The following is a 17817-nucleotide window of genomic DNA, read 5'->3' on the forward strand; positions in this document are numbered from 1 at the left end:
TTAAAATCTTTTGAAAAAGAATAATTCTGAAATTCTCTTTTGAATTCTAATTTCTTTATAATTTTCTGAGTTTTTCTTTCTTCAATTTCTTTATCAAAAGAAATATAAGAATTAAAAAAATAATAGATTGAAAATAAAAAGAAATATTAATCATATCTAGATCTTTGTAAAAAGAAATATTGAAATCTATTTATAGAGAATTAATATTGTTAATTGTTATATTAATATATTTTTTTATACTAATAGATTGATCAAATAAAACCGATTTCTTACCTGTATTGGATTTCTTATCAGAATCAGACTTCTTGCTGGTTTGCTTAAAGCTAATGTTAGTATTTGTCCGGGATATTATAATACTAATAATGGGAAATAAAAGAAATAAAAGTAAAAAGGTATTTTCGAATAAATAAATAATTTGTAATATCATTAATTAATATTGATTTGAGAGAGATACAGAAGACATAATTCCCACTATATATAAGCCCCTAAATATCTATTTATATTCAATTTAAGAAGCTAGCTAAATGAAGGGAATAGTAGGTTTTATATAAGTATTATTGAAAAAGCAAATCTCCTTTACTTTTGTTTAAATACCTTTAATACAGTTGCTATTGTATAGAAGTCATTCTCTTTAAAGTGAATTCCTTTGAGTGAATTCCCTTGTTCATATACAAATCCTTGTGTAAAATTTGGGCAGCTCTCTGAAGCAAATCTTGAATTGAAGTGGGGTGGGTAAAGATTAACATACCAATGAGAGCCCAAGAAGCGCCAACCTGCAGGAAATTGCTTTTTGCGGAGAAGGCCGTCAGAGGCTCTGAAGAGCCGATTCCCCGATCGATTTTGGGGAAAAGATCACTGAAGCCTAGAGATGTGTGCTTGTAGGCTGTGAACGTACTGAGGCCTGCGCAAACATACAGAAGATGTCTGGAATCATCATCTGACAGCATTGTGTGTTGTTTGATTTTACTTATTTTGAAACGACCTTGAGGAAGAATGTTGTTGGAAGAGGATGGCGGAAAGGAAGCGGAGTTTAGGTTATGAATATGAAGGTGAGTCGAAACCTTTAAGTGGACGCGAAAGTAGATTTTGAGAGCAGGATTGCCCGCATTTGTTGAAAGTGCCTAGGTACTTTAATGTTCACTAATCAAGAAGTTGATTATCTTAGCGCGCCAAGCCTCCATGATCGTTACCGATTAGCAATCAATTTTCGGGAGGATCAAATGTCCGGCGGTTGTTAATAACGACATCACAAAGATCAAGTGGTTCTCAGGCACAATCTGTGGAAAGTACCAGGACGGCAAGGACAGGATTTATGATGAACTTAGAGGCAGTGGCCCTGAGACCACGCAACTTGAAGGACACCCGACGGAAAAGTTTCATTGCTTCTATGATGAGTGATTTCCAGGCTGGGTGATTAATAATCCTACGGCTCGATATAAACAAAAGGTCTTAATACAAGGCGTCGACGTTGACTAGTCGAAAGGAGAACAGGGTAGTTCAGATCATGTGATTCGTGCATAAAATCAAGTACCTAGCCTAGGTAAGTAAATGAATTTTAAAATGCCCGAAACGTTTTTAATTTCTCGTCTGTGCATGTTTCGAGGATACGGGGCACACTCGAACAGTTAAGCGAAGTGTAACTAAGGAGCAGGGTTCGGACATGGCCTAAGATTTCATCCGGAAAATACGTTAAGCGGAGCTTAACGAAAACTCCTTACAAATAAAAGTTTACCTTAGGGTCATATCTGAGATTGATTGATAATGATTTCGGGGCAAAATGAATGGAATCTCTTCTTCGGACATTCTCCGTTGTGGTAGCCACTTTGACGGGCATTTCAATGATTTTTGTATTTAAGGAAGCAGCCGCTTTCAAATTATCATTTACATCATTCACATCCATAAACCACACATCTTCGCTCACTTTCGAATCCTAAATCACCCCCCGCTCACTTTAAAATTACCGCCATGTCTTCTAGTCTAGTTTTTATCACTGGAGCAACTGGCTTTATTGGAGCTTCAACTGCTTTAGCTGCACTCAAAGCCGGTTACCGTCTCCGCATCTCTGTTCGCAAGGAGTCACAAATCGAAAGCCTCAAGAACATCTTCTCCGATCATACAAATAGTTTAGAGTTTGTCGTCATTCCAGATATCACAGTACCTGGCGCATTCTCTAAAGTTCTAGACAATGTTGAGTATGTCTTGCATTTGGCTTCTCCGCTAGCTGAATCTATCGACAAGGATAAGATATATCGACCAGCAATAGAAGGAACTCTGAACATTATGAGAGACGCAGCCAAGGTCGCAAGCATCAAAAAAGTCGTCATCACATCCTCAATCGCTGCTTTGACGCCGCTCGAAGGCCCTACAGATGGACTTGTGTTGAAAGGTTAGTTCTTCGAGGCTTTACATCGAATTCCACAACTGACTTAAATTCTATCTACAGAGGATACATCCCTGGACTTGTCAGTAGATATTAATCGAGACTACAACGAGGGCAATGACTTTTTGACTGCTTTCAAGATATATCACGCCTCAAAACTTCTGGCCAATCAAGCAAGTTGGGAGTTCTTTGAGAAAGAAAGTCCCGGCTTCGTGCTCATCACTATTCACCCCTCTCTGGTGTTTGGGCATAATTTGGTCCAAAAGTCGGCTGAGGAGATCCAGGGGAGCACTAATGGTCTCTTGTTTGGCAGTATTATGAATGGTGCACAATCGGATGGTGTCCTTCTGTCTGTGTATGTCGGAGATGTGGCAGATGCGCATGTGAAAGCTCTGAACCCGGCTCTCGATTCTAGCTCAAGTTATTTAGTCTCCGGACAGCCAATGACTTGGAAAGATGTTGTTGAAGTTCTGCAAAAGGATTATTCTGCTGTGCCTTACAAGGTCGTACCGAGCACAAATCCCAAGGTGGCAAAAACCGATACTTCGAAGGCAGAGAGAGAACTTGGTCTTCAATGGGCCAAGCCAGAGAAAATCATCAAAGAAGTCATGGACCAGCAATTGGCATTTCTTAAGCAAAGTTCTTTGTGAGGAACATGGCTGAAGAGTCAAATACAAATTGTTGATGAATTCAACTTGTTATTAGTTAGTTTATAAATTAGAATCGATTTTCCTAATATAATTAGGGGTTGAATATTGTCAATTTGTAAAGTCAGCTGAGTCTGTGAATTCTGTAATAATGACGAGTTAATAACTCTGACATTAAATAGTAGTAAATATCTGATTATGATGTCTTCAAAGTAGATAGTACCGATTAAATAGCGGTATGGTCTCTTATTAGTATTTACTTGAGCATGAGTAACTTTTTCAGTCATTATGTATATATTCTTTACAGTTACTAAGTTTGCTATCAATATAAGCTGTGAACAATAGATCGATATCCAGTCTAGAAATGTATTAAGTAAGTGATATTATACAATACGTTGTCATTGGAATTAAAAAGTAGTATACAGAAAATCTTTTATCATCTACATCTCATTAGATATATCCCCTAGACCGTTGATTACGGCCGGCATATATGGCCCGTATACAAATAAGAACATTAATAACTCTATAAATTATATCAAATATAAAAACTATTTGATTGAAATTGAAGATTAGAATTTAATGAATTAGTAATAATTAAAAGGTTTATTATAGATTTCTTTATTTTGTTTCTAAAAAAAAATTAATAAAAAGTTTTTAAATCCTATTATATTTCATATTCAAAATAATACAATCTACGATTTCTAGAGCTCTTGGATTATAATACTTTTATTGGCTAATGAGGTATTATAAGTAGAACCCGGCCGTAACCAACGGTCTAGGGGATATATATATCCCGTACAAACGCTTACATCGTAGTAATTCATTCTTCGATTAGATTAAAATTACTCGACTTATTATACAATACTCTATACAAAATATTTACTGATATTATATTACTTCGAGAAAGAACATCATCTGATACAAATTTAAAAGAATGAGATTACTAGGATTAAGCTTTAATTCAGTCTATTTTATAATTCCTATTATGATCTCTTCTTCAATAAATATAGTTAGTATAGGCAATAGTATACTATAGTGAAACTATAGCGTATATTAGTATATTGATATTGTAACTAATACATATAGAAAAAAGGTTATACCACTCTTATATATATTCATATACCTAAAGAATATTAGCAATATACTAAAATATTAGAATACAATACAAAATATATATATTCCTATTCTAATTAAACTAGAAATAAAGGATTCCTATTCAATTTGAAATAAGGAATAGAATTTTATTATTTAATATAAATAGAAATCCCTTTTTTCTAGTTTAATTTAAATAGGAATGAATATTTTATAATGAATTTTAGTATTTCAGTATATTACTAGTAATATTGAATAAGTAAATAATATTGAATACTTTTAGTAGTATTGAATTCTATATTATATATGGATGTATTTCGAAAAGAATTGATATATATTACTAAACTAACTCGTATACGGATTACGGGAAATACTATTGCCTATACTGAATACAGTTAGTAATATGATTGTTCTTTCTAATCCAGCTTATAGAAATTACTTTATATTTAATACTTATTATTATAGAAAATAATCGATACCTGTCTAGAATATTAAATCAGAAAGAGGAGATTAAATTAATTTCAAAAAAAAAAGGTCTTGTATAATTTGATTTTATAAAAAAAATATAAATAGAATAGATTTTTTATAAGCATATATAAAATCCAGATACTTTTCATTATTTGAAGCTTTTATATGTTAGGAAAAGAATTATTATAACTATAAAACTTTAGTTCATTACTATTTTAATTATAGTTAACAAGCTTTTTCTCGGCCCTTTGGGGCTAAAAATAACAACAGGCTCGCTAACACTCTCTATAATTATTTTTCACATTCTTTAGGGTTTACATCTATATTTATACTATATAGCTTTATTAAACATTCAAGTAATTAAATAATAATTAAATTAAATAATTAATTATATTATTATTATTAAAATTAAAATATCAAGATTATAAATATACTTATAATCTCTAAAAAGAAAATTGAATCAATCTTATTCTATTTTATTCTGAATCCTTTTATTTGATTCTATCAATATTCAATTAGATTTCTATATATTTATAAAGTATTGGGAAGAATCCTTTAAAATATTTATTAATCAATATAGATCTATTGATCTGAAGGTTAATATTAAAATTAATATATTTTTACTAAATAATATAAATCTTATTTAGAAAATAAAGGAGAAAGAATCGATAGAGAATATTAATTCGAATACTAAATATACAAAATTGCTTGTATATAGAAATAAAAGCTCGATTTAATTTTTCTATAAATGTATAAATATTGAATGATTAAAAACTATCTTTTAAGATAGTTTTGAAAGATATCAAAAGACTATAGAGTTAATTAATATAAATAGACTTTATTAAAAAAGAATTAAGATTGAAATCAGGATTTTTTATTATTTAATAAATAATAATTATTATCAAATATTAATATATTTGATATTATTAGTTTTAGTTTAAATAAAAATAATAATATTAAAATAAATATATTTATCATTATATCTTTATATATAATCTCAGATTATTTAATACTATTTATTTAGATAACAGATTTAATATAATCTTAATAAATATAAAAAAGTGGAATTAAAATAATATTATTATTAAAGTCAATAAAATAGATAGGAGTAGGAGTAGGAATAGGAACAGAAATAGAAGTAGAAATAGGAGTAGGAGTAGAAATAGAAATAAAAGTAGGAGTAAAAATAATAATACTATTATTATTATTATTATTATTATTATTATTATTATTATTATTATTATTATTATTATTATTATTATTATTATTATTATTATTATTATTATTATTATTATTATTATTATTATTATTATTATTATTATTATTATTATTATTATTATTATTATTATTATTATATTATTATTATTATTATTATTATTATTATTATTTTATTATGTCTGATATAGGTTGTAGTAGGAGTAGTAACTTCTTGTTTTATAGTAAAAAAAGTTGGAATAGAAAGAAGAGTGGTGATAGCGATAGTAGGTTTTGGTGTTTGAGTTGATGTTGATATAATAGAGATAGTAATATTAACAAAAATAATAATATTGATAGAAGCAATAGTATTGGTAGAGATAACAGTATTAATAAAAATAATAATATTAATAGGAGTAGTAATAGTAATAATATTATCCACAGGATTAATAATAGTAATAATAGTAGATTCTAATACTTGAATTAATATTAATATAATAATAAGGATAGCAATAAATAAAAAGCTTTATTCTGGAGTAAGGTTTATAGTATATAAAGTTTTATTTGTTATTTTGGGATTAAATAAGGTTTTAATAATATATAAATTTAATAATAAAATAGAAATAATAATAAATATAAATAATAAATAAAAAAAAGAAAAATAGGAAAAGAGAAAATAGGAAAAGAGAAAATAAAATACTATTAATATATAATATAATTGAACTTACTTTTTTAATCCTAATTGTATAAAAGTTAATTTGAGGGATATCTATATATTACCAAAAATTCAATTAATTATAATCGGAATAAGCAAATTTTATATTATAATAGTTTATTAAAAACAATTTGAAGATATAATATTAATTATTAATATTTTATAATATTTTAGATTATATAATATTAGTTGTTTTATTAGATTGATTATTATTATTTGATAATAACAATATATACAAATATTATAAATCTTTACTCCTAATTATTGCTATATAAAACTAATCATAACTAAAATATAGACTTTTTAAATTAATTTTGACATATATAAATTTCTAACCTTATGATTTGTTTATAGTTATTACAAAATATAGCTTAATAGGGAACTATTTATATTTAAGGATAAAAGATAATTCTTCTTCTTACATTTTAAATATAATATATAAAATATACCTCATAGTACTATAAAACTCTTTTTTTAATAATATAATTTCTAATATATATCTTTTGATATTAGTTATTATTATTTTAGAGTTATTATATAATCCCTGACTTGATTAAATATTGTATAAACATATTATAGGCATATCAATCTTAAACTTTAATTTTATAAAAAAAAGTAATAATAAATCTATTATCAGGGAGCGACCACCTGACAGGGTTTATATAGTAGATCCACTATTCCGAATGTATTCGGAACACTCCACGCTTTTGTAGGTTAATAGTAAAGTGGATCAATCCTAACATTGTATTCCGAATATAAGGGTACCTTATTTTAAGCTTCTTATTTATAGAACAGATCTGAACAAGGGTAATTGTACTTTGAATTCAATCTTGATGATTGGTTCAGCTATAGCTGTATACACTTCTAGTATAATTCTATGTTTATAGACCTATATTTATAGAACCAGCTCACTCTTTCCTGATGGGCGCATACTAGGTAAATCTGTACAAAATGGGGGTAAATATTAGGGAGCAACTATCTGATAGGGTTTATATAGTAGATCCACTGTTCCGAATGTATTCAAAATACTCCACACTTTTGTAGATTAATAATAAAGTGGATCAACCCTAACATCTATAGCCTATAAATTCTTTATAGATTATCACTACCCACTAGCAACATCAGTTTTCTAAGTATCATCTTGAATATCATATAAAAGTAATATTATACATTCTCCTAACATTTGATCTATAATAACTTTATTAATTTTAATTATTATAGCATTTTTAATAATTATAATATAATAATTTATATATCAAGAATTACTATATAAATATAACCTAAATATAAGTATATTTCTAGAATAGATTTTATCAATAAATACCTCAAAAGTATATGATTTTTATATAAAATTTGGGAGATATTTGTTTTTAATATTAATTGGATTATATACTATCTTTAATATTTAATTTTAAATTGAATTATCCTTTTTAATTATTGATTTTAATTCATATTTACTAATTTTATATTTTTAATGAGATTTATTCTTTGAATTGAGAGCTATATTTAATTATTTTAAATAAATACTTTTACAATATTATATTTGAAATTTTTGAGAATAATTAATAAGATTTAAACAAAATTATTATTCAATATAAAAGACTTTTCATTTATTAATAATGTATTAGAATCTTACCATAAAAGATTTACAAGATTATAAGATAATTTATAAACCAATTCAAAATAAAGCCTATTTTATATTATAACTTTATTTTAAATAATTAAAGAGTATTTTTATAAGAATTCTGCTTTTTTACTCTGAACTTTGATATTGCTAATAGAATAAGCTTTTAGATTAATAGGAATTCTAAAATAGTTATAAAAGATAATATCTTCAAATAATAATAAAGTTATAATACCTATAAATATAATATAAAGAATTATTTTCCCTTGATTATAATAATAATAGCATAAAACAATATATAAATATATTTTACTACACCCTTTTAAACCCTGAAAATAAAAATGCACTTAGATTGAGTTATCTAGAATGGTAATTATTATAATATCGAATAATCATTTTTGATTTAAATTAAATATAAGAAAAAGCTTATTAAACTTTTGGAATTCTTTTTTAATAATATATATATTACTTAGAACTATATAATTTATTTAATTATTTAAAGGTAATAGGAGATTATTATTGTATAAGATTATATTAAAATTATTCTCGACAATATTTATTTATATTAATATAAAATATAATCCTTAATAGGATATATCGAATCTAAAGGGAAACATATTTAATATCAAATCATATTTCGGGTTAAAAAAGCATTAGCAAATTCTATTTTAAATTTAATTTAAACATCTAACAGATCAATAATAAATTTATTTCTAAAAGTTATAATAAATATTTCTTATAATTAATCAACTGATTGAAAGTCTTTAGCTTCATTGAAAATATTCTTTTACTTTTAATCATTCTTGATAATTCTATATATAATACAACTTTTTCAAAAAATAAAATATTCAGCACCCTTATATATTCATAGATCTTTATAGTATATTGCTGTCAAGGTATGAGTAAAGACTTATATTGTACTATAAAGGTGGAAGAGCTATGGAAGGGTAAGGTCCTCTTATAGGAAATAGGGTACGCTAATGGTATATACCTGAGGCATAAAAGCAATATAATTAGTACTGTAATAGTATTCCCTTTTTAAAGCTTACTTATTCCAAGCAAACTAAAATATAATCTAGTTAATTTTGTTAATTTTTAATAAAATTATAATAAAGAATTAATCTATAAGACTAGTTTATTATTGTATTTAAATTAAATAAATAATAAATTTAATTAAATAAAAATCTAAAATCTTTTGGGATAATACTAGAAAACTCTGATTTCTGTTATAGGGTTGAAATAAACTCTTTTAAAGTAAACTTTTCTAAGATCTATAGTTAGCTAATTATTCTTTCTCGATTTATTCTATCCTTATTTTAGAATTACATTTGGTATAGGATTATTTGAAATAATAGATTTTTTGAATTCTACCTATATAAACGAATCCGGTTTATTTGAATTTGTTAGATAAAATGTGATAATCATTTCTTTCTGATTTTTGAGATTTTTAGCTAATTGTTATAATAATGGATAATATTTTTATTTGATTTAATAATAAAATCTGTTTTTATTATGATAATCAAATAATTTATTGAATTTCTATTATTCAGTTTTTTTATTTGTATTATTATTCCTTTTTAGGATTTGATTTTGGTTATAATGGGATTTTGTTTTATTAATTATAATTTAACTAATTAATTTAATCGAATTATAAAGTAGTTTGAGTAATAAATTATAGAATACTGAAAAGATCTTGAAAATAGTGAATAGTTAGAGTAGATAGATGTATTTATAAACTTTTAGAATTTTATAGGGCCTGATTTATTTATTATTATTTTTCTTTATAAATCAATTAATCTTTATATTCTTAATATTAATTTATATTATATTTTTCTTTTTATATAAAAGAATATCGATATATATTTTGTTTATATAATCTTTATATTTCTGAATAATTTGGATAGTTAAAGCTTCTAGTTTTATCAAAATGATATTAAATCAATCTATAATTTTATTAGCTTTCAGAAATTCATATTTTTATTAGTATAAAAGATTTAGTGGGATAAATAAAAAAAATTCAACTTCGAGTTATGGATAGAAATTATAGTTAGTAAAGAATGGGGATATATTAATAGTTTCTAAAATAGTATTATTGAATACAAATTCTACTAATAACAATTAGTTATATTAATTATTCTAATAAAAGTTTATAAAAGCTTATAAACATTATTCTATTATAGTATTAAATCTCTCTATTTGATTATTTAACTCGAAGTAAAACAAGGAAAATTGTTTTAAAGTAATCAATAAATATTCAAAAAGATGTATCCAAAATATTAATACAAACTATAAATCTTTATCAAATATAATATTATCAGATATATTATATAAATAATAAACTTTTTTAATAAAACAATTAATGAATTTTTTTATAAATAATTTAATTATTAACATAAAATGATATATTTTTATTAAATAATAAATAATAATGATTATATAATTGTATTTACAACTATAATATTTGTAGAAAGATAATAATATAATATAATTAATGAAGATATTAAATTAAGATTAAAATAAAACTAATAAAAATTCAAGAAATTCAAAAATTATAAAACAAAAAGATTTTATATAAAAATGTAATTAATAAATTTATATATAAATTTCAATTTCTTTTATTATATTAAATTACTAATATATATAAAAAATGAAATTGATAATCTTAATATAATCTGGATACTTAATAAACTTAATCAAATATATTTAATAAATGATTTATATATAAAGTTTAATAAATAAAAGAATGAATAATCAATTTCGATAAAATATCTATTCATTAATCAATCTATAATCTTGAAGAGTTATTTAAAGATCTTTTCTGATTACTAATAATTAATAATAAGTAATAGGATTCTAAAGTATTTTATATATATTAATAATTAATATAAATAAATTGTATATTTTATTAATAAAATTATCAATTAACTTTTCAATATTAAAAATAATAATATTTATAAGAATTACAATAAGATCTATAACATTGTTTGCTTATCTAATAAAATCCCTGTATATAATTGTATTGAATATTCATTTTGGGAATACTATTTACAAGTAATTCTTAATCCAATTATTATTAAGATTAATATATACAAAACAGTCTTCTACCTTTTAATTAAGAATATCAAGACAAACTATCTTATAATCCAATTAATATATAATACAAAAATTGAATTCTAAAAAAAAACTTTACCCATCTTATTTATCTCTAATTTAGTATCTTTATTAATATAAAGTATTTCAAATTCTTATAATTAATAATAATCTCAAATAGTTTCTGAATTCTATATAACTCGAATTTCTATTTCTCTAAAAACTTAATAATTATTAGTAATTTCTTATTATAGATTTTATAATTATATTTAATTATATTATATTTTAACAAAAAATAGGTAATTAATTATAATCAGCTTTTATTATTATATTAAAAAATAATTCCTTTTATAACCTAATCAAAAATATTTGTTTTAATAACTATATAACAATAATAATTGAATATAATAAGAATTAAAATAAAGGCAAATATCTATTTTAGATTATTAAAAGTGATTTTGTAATTAATAATTTATTATTATATAAATTTCTTTTTCAATAAATAATTAAATAATTCTATAATCTTAGAAAAGTTGTAAATAAAGTATTAATAAAAATTAGCAAATTCAAGAAAATATTAAAAGTCTTTTAGTTTTATTAATAATTTTCAATTAAGAATTATTTTAACCTTATTTAGATCTATTTCGATTTTATTAAATATAACAATTAATTTGAGATATTTAGTTTATATAGTTTCGAATTTATATTTTTCGATATTAATTTGTAATCTAGTATCAATCAACCTTTATATAATCTTATAAACCTATTTTTAATAATTTATAATATTAATAGAATAAATCAAAATATTATTTAGGTATATAGTATAGTTTCTATTTAAGAGATTGAAAAGAATATAATTAATATAGTTTTGAAATAAAACAGAAGTATTATAAAGATTAAAAAACATTATTAGAAATTCAAAAAAACTAAAACAAGTTATAAAAACTGTTTTTCACTTATATTTTTCTATAATCCTTAATTTATTAAATATAATAATAATATCTAATTTGATATAGACTTTTATATAATATAAAATATTAAGAATCTTTTTAATTAATAACAAAAAGTATTAGTTTTTGATAATAACATTATTCAATCTATAATAGTTTTAGTAAATATAAACATTTTCTTTAAGCTTTATAATTAATAGAAATAGAATAATTAATTTGAAATAGAATTTACAAATAAATCTTTTATTCAAGTTATTATCAAATTATTTATATATAATCTAAAATTTGACTAGGAATATCAAATATCCTTTATTATATAATAATTCCTTATTTAATATAAATTCAATCTTATAATTTTAAGAATATTTAAAAAGAAGCTTATTAGTAAACGAGAATAGAAATTCTATATATAGATTATATAGCTAAAATAATAATCTATTTTGAATATCAATTATAAATAGTATTAAACAATTAATCTTTTCTATAAATTTCTCAATATCGCTTTCTACAATATTATAATATAATTGGATAGGATTATTCATTAATATTTGATATAACTTATAAATAATATCCAATTTATTTCAGATTAGTTTTGTAATATATATATTCTAATCTTTATAAAACTGAATAAAACTAATAATAGTAAGGTATCTAATATTATTCAATTTTTATTAAATATTATATTTTTTATTAGGCTTTTTTAAAGATATTGAGGTTTATAAAGCATTTCTGAAGGTTGATTCGAATATCTCGGATTTGAGTGTTTCTAAGGTTTCGATAATAATTTCGAGGATTACGAATTAATCTTGGGATAGTAATAAAATAATTTCGAAACTTTTATTAGTAATCCTTTTTATAAAGACTGATTTTGGAATAAACTTTTATAAAAAAAATCTAGAAATATTAAATATAATTTTATTACTTTTTAGTAAAATTATTTTTTAAGTATTTTCTATATCAGGAATAATAATTATTATAGTATTAATAGGGTAGTAATATTTTGAATAATATATAAATATAAATTTGAATATTATTATTAATCAATTGATAATAGAATTATAATATTAAAATTATAGGAGATTAAGAATTATAGGATCTATAATTAATAAAATAGTAATATAAAATAGATCTATTTCCCTATAATTATTGATTTATATATCCAAAAATATATATTGAAAAAAGATATCGAAGGGCTTATTATTAATTAAAAGTAAATAACGGATATAAGGAAAAGGGTATATAAATATTCAAAGTTTAAAAATAACTTTTTTATTAATAAAGCTATAATTTGTAGTTTTATTATTTATAAAATTAATAAATGGAATAATTACATTAAATACAAAAGAAATTTCTATTAAGATTTTAAAAAAATTATTATTTATTAATTTAAAATACAAAAAATCTTTAGATATAATTAATCTTTTAATTTATAAAGATAAATTTTTTATAAAAGATTTCGATTTGTAATTATAAATCAAGATTAATCTTTTAATATATTCGGTTAAGAAATTAAATTGTTATTCTCTTTTAAGTAAATAGAATTTTCGATATAATCTTTTAAATTAAATATTTGAATAGAATTAGAGGGGATTGGGGAGGTGTAGTATAATAGTGTAATTAAGGAATAATTAATAGATAGAAACAAATTCTGATATGAAGAGATAGCAGTATTATAATAGAATTTGGGGTTTTTATATTAATTAATTATAGGGAAACAATTAGTATAAGAAGTATATCTTATATTAATATTAATATTATATTTTGTATTATTAATTTATTTATTTTTATAATTATTTTTAATATAATCTGGTTTTTTGTAATAAAGGTAAAGACTGAATTTAATATATTACTTTCGAATATAATGAATTGGGAAGTATTAATTTAATTGAGTAATATTTAATTATATAGAATTGTTAAAGAGATTAGATATAAAAAAAGATATAATAGTAATTAGCTTTTTATTATAGAGTTTTAATTAATTATAATTGAAGTTGATATCTAAATTTTTTTATTGATTATTAAAATAATTATAATTGAAATTAATACTCTGATTTTTTTATTAATTATTAAGATAAGCTTTTTTCTTTAAGTTATTATAAATATTTTATTATTAAATTATTTATATTTTAATATTAATAATAAAAGATTTATTTAAATAGTTGATAAATATATTAATCAATTTTATAAAATCTTAAACTTAAAATCTGTAATTTGCTATTCAGTAGTTTTTCTATATTTAATAGTAAGTTGTTTAAACTTAGTAATGAAATTACTAAATAGAATTTTCTTTATTCTATATTTATCATAGTTTATAAAAACCTTATAGAAAAGATTAAGAATTTGATATTATTTATTCAATTTGTTTTAGATATTTGTAATAATATATTATCTAGGAAACTAAAGATCAGAATTATATAAATTGTTAGTGATTATATTAAAGTGTATTTGATTATTTGTATAAATAGAATCAAAAAGCAGATTGATAAGGAATATAATTTTTTGAAATTTCAATTTGTTTTCGTAATTTATAATTAAATAATAATTAATAGTATTATGAAATATAATATATTGATTTTAATACTTTATAATATTCTACTTATTATTATTAAACTTTTTAAAAGTAATAAGGTATTTATAGTAATACAAAATCTATAGATTATTTCGAATAACGATTTTTAATATACTAATTGTATTATTTAATTTGTTAACTTTAGTCTAGATATTAATAATTTAGATTTAAAGTGTATTTATATATAACTTAATTAATTCAAATATAGTTTGGATAATTGCAAAATATATAGTATTTGAATTGTTAAACAAATTTATAAATAAAGAAATATTAGTTTCAATAGAATTAAAAATATGATTTAAAAATAAAAACTAAGAGAATAAATCAAATGTAAATATTTAATTAGTTATAATTGTAATTAAGATTTAGAATAATAATAATTAAAATATAAAATAAAGTAATAATAAATCTAATCGATTTAATCAGATTAGAACTTTAATAGATTTGGAATAGAAATAAAGTTAGAATAACTTTTAAAAAGATAATATAAATTATCAAGGTATAAATAAAAACTTATATTATATTATAAGAATAAAAGAGCTATAAAAGAGTAAGACTCTCTTATAGGAAGTAGAATATGCTAATAGTGTATGCCTGAGGCATGAAGGCAATGTAGTTGGCACCGTAACAATTGCACTAAAAATGATTATAAATAAACACCAAAAATAATATCTTTTATTAAAGAATATATTTGTATTATACATTCTCCCAATAACCTTGAGGAATTAATTAGTTAATAAAATATCCTTTTTAATCTTTTTAGTTTTTTAATTTTTATTAAAAAAATCCTAAATAATATATTTAGGGAAATTCAAATACAAAACTTTGAAAATATTATTATATATTTATTCCTTAATATTATTTATAATATAAATTAATCCTTTATAATATAAATAGTTTTTGTTATATTTAAATTACTCTAATAATATTATTCGATTAATATTTATTTTCTATCTTAATTCATTTGAAATAAAATCGTTAAAGTAAATTGTTTGTTGGTTTTTTATATATACAGTTAATCTAATAACTAGAAAATAACACTAATAAATATCGCATTTTATTAGTCTCTAATACACTTTGATAATACTAATATAACAACCGAAAAGATATTAATAAATTTTATCATTTACCCTTGAATTATCTATATCCAAAACAACTCTATCTATATCTTTAAAAATAAATTTATAAATATGTTTGATAGTATTTACTATAGCATATATTTTCATATTAATATAAGCTTTATATTTTATGAATAAATATAAATTATAAAGAATTACCCATTAATTATCCATTTCAATCTCCTTATTAATAAGTATTCATAACTTTCTAATCTTTTAAGAAAAACCTATTTAATAGTGATATTATAAATACATATCTTTATTATTGAATATAAAAATTCTTTTTTGGAATGATTTAGGGAATTTTTTAGAATAAATTAAAGCTGTAGTTCTATTTTTAGTAAATATGTATAATACCCTAGAATTATACTTTTTATATAAACTATAAATTATATACTTTTTTATTAATATAATTAACTTATCAATAGAATCCAGCTCTACAAATAAAAGTTTAGTTAGAATAACTTTATTTGCTAATTCTAATTTATTATAAGAATTGTTTGTTCATTGAATATTAAAAAGCAAATGTATATATAAAAATTCTTATTTTTAATATTTAATAATTATTATATAATTAATATACTTATTAAAAAATTCGTTTTTGAGATCCTTAATTAAAGCTTTAACTTTGAGTTAGAATATTTGTATAATAATATCGGGTTAATTTGTAGTAATCTGTTTTGATAAAAGCTATTTTTAATCTCAAACTAATTAATATTATATATAAATATAATAAAAAAGTAGGGCTTATTAATCTTTCATATTATTATCATTACATTTTAATATACTTATTGTATAAATCATTCCCTACTAATATATGAGGATGGTAAGATAATCTGTTTTCTAATAGTTATTATGTTTATATCTTTATTTCTAAATATATCTACTAAACTACAATAAATATTAGATCTCAATTTATTTTAATTATTTTAAAAGAATATCAACCAGATTTTCTTAATAAAAAAATAAAAATCAATCAAAAACTATTAAAAAAGTAAATTTATATGAAAAAATAAATTAAAATATAAATTGTTCATAATTATATACTCATTATTATTAATATTTATATTATATTAAATAAAGATTATTTAATAATGCTATTGTTATTAGCTTATATATATCCAAGATTGATTTGAATTAGTTATTGATTTTAATTTCAAACTAAAGTTTCATCCTAATTTATCAAAAGGAAATAGAGTAATATAATAAAAGGGAATATAAGAAAAATATAATATATATATAATATATAAATAATTTAAAAGGATTTTTTTTTCTTATTAAATCATTAAATTCTTAAAATAATATCTTAAGGATTTTTTAATCTCCCATTATCAACCTTATTTAAAATAATAAATATAATTTCTGATATAATAAATAAATTATATCTTTTTTAATATTCTCTGATTTATTTCTTGATAATCAATTATAACCTTAGATTGAGAATTATTCTGAATTTATTATTATCCTACCAATATTGTTAAGCAATTATTTCTTTAGTATATTTATAAACTATAATATATAAATTATAATTATATATTAGTATGTCAATTAATATCATAATAATTCGATTAAGATTTCTATATCTTTTTATATTTATACAAATATTAACTACATATTCTAGATTATAAAAAAATAATTGATTAAAAGTTGATTTCTTATCAAATTACTTAATAATAGATTTTTCTTAATAATAATATTAATTATATATAATAAAGACTGATTAATTATTACTAGAATATTATAATTATTGATTTTTATTATATTTGAATAAAATTAAAACTAATATATTATTATATTTTCAAAAATATTTTTTAAACTGTTTGATATATGGATTTTAAAGGGTTTATAATTTTATTAATAAATCGAGCGATTTGAGTAAAATTAAATCAATGTTCCTATTTATATAATATTTAGAATTATATAATATTCGAATTGATATTTCTATTTTTGCTTTAATTGTTTTAGCTTCA

At 21.0% G+C, this 17817-nt stretch overlaps 2 protein-coding genes across 2 annotated transcripts, besides 2 other annotated features; one reads left to right on the forward strand and one right to left on the reverse strand.

Moving 5' to 3' along the window:
* Positions 1-296: 296 nt before the first annotated feature.
* On the reverse strand, positions 297-947 carry EAE98_007249 (uncharacterized protein; the record flags this gene model as incomplete). The annotated part of the gene is made up of 2 exons (XM_038954872.1): positions 297-304; positions 749-947. The coding sequence occupies 2 exons, from the start codon at positions 945-947 to the stop codon at positions 297-299; spliced, it is 207 nt and encodes a 68-aa protein (XP_038809014.1).
* A 1018-nt stretch (positions 948-1965) lies between these two features.
* Positions 1966-3030, forward strand: EAE98_007250 (uncharacterized protein; the record flags this gene model as incomplete). Its single annotated transcript, XM_038954873.1, has 2 exons — positions 1966-2386; positions 2444-3030. The coding sequence occupies 2 exons, from the start codon at positions 1966-1968 to the stop codon at positions 3028-3030; spliced, it is 1008 nt and encodes a 335-aa protein (XP_038809015.1).
* Positions 3031-9384: 6354 nt separating this feature from the next.
* Positions 9385-9391: a sequence feature (Short protein (EAE98_007251, KAF7925163.1) was converted to a misc_feature.).
* A 110-nt stretch (positions 9392-9501) lies between these two features.
* Positions 9502-9545: a sequence feature (Short protein (EAE98_007251, KAF7925163.1) was converted to a misc_feature.).
* Between the last annotated feature and the right edge of the window lie 8272 nt (positions 9546-17817).

This window comes from Botrytis deweyae (genome assembly GCF_014898535.1).
Source record: "Botrytis deweyae strain B1 chromosome Unknown BDEW_016, whole genome shotgun sequence".
NCBI lineage: Eukaryota > Fungi > Ascomycota > Leotiomycetes > Helotiales > Sclerotiniaceae > Botrytis > Botrytis deweyae.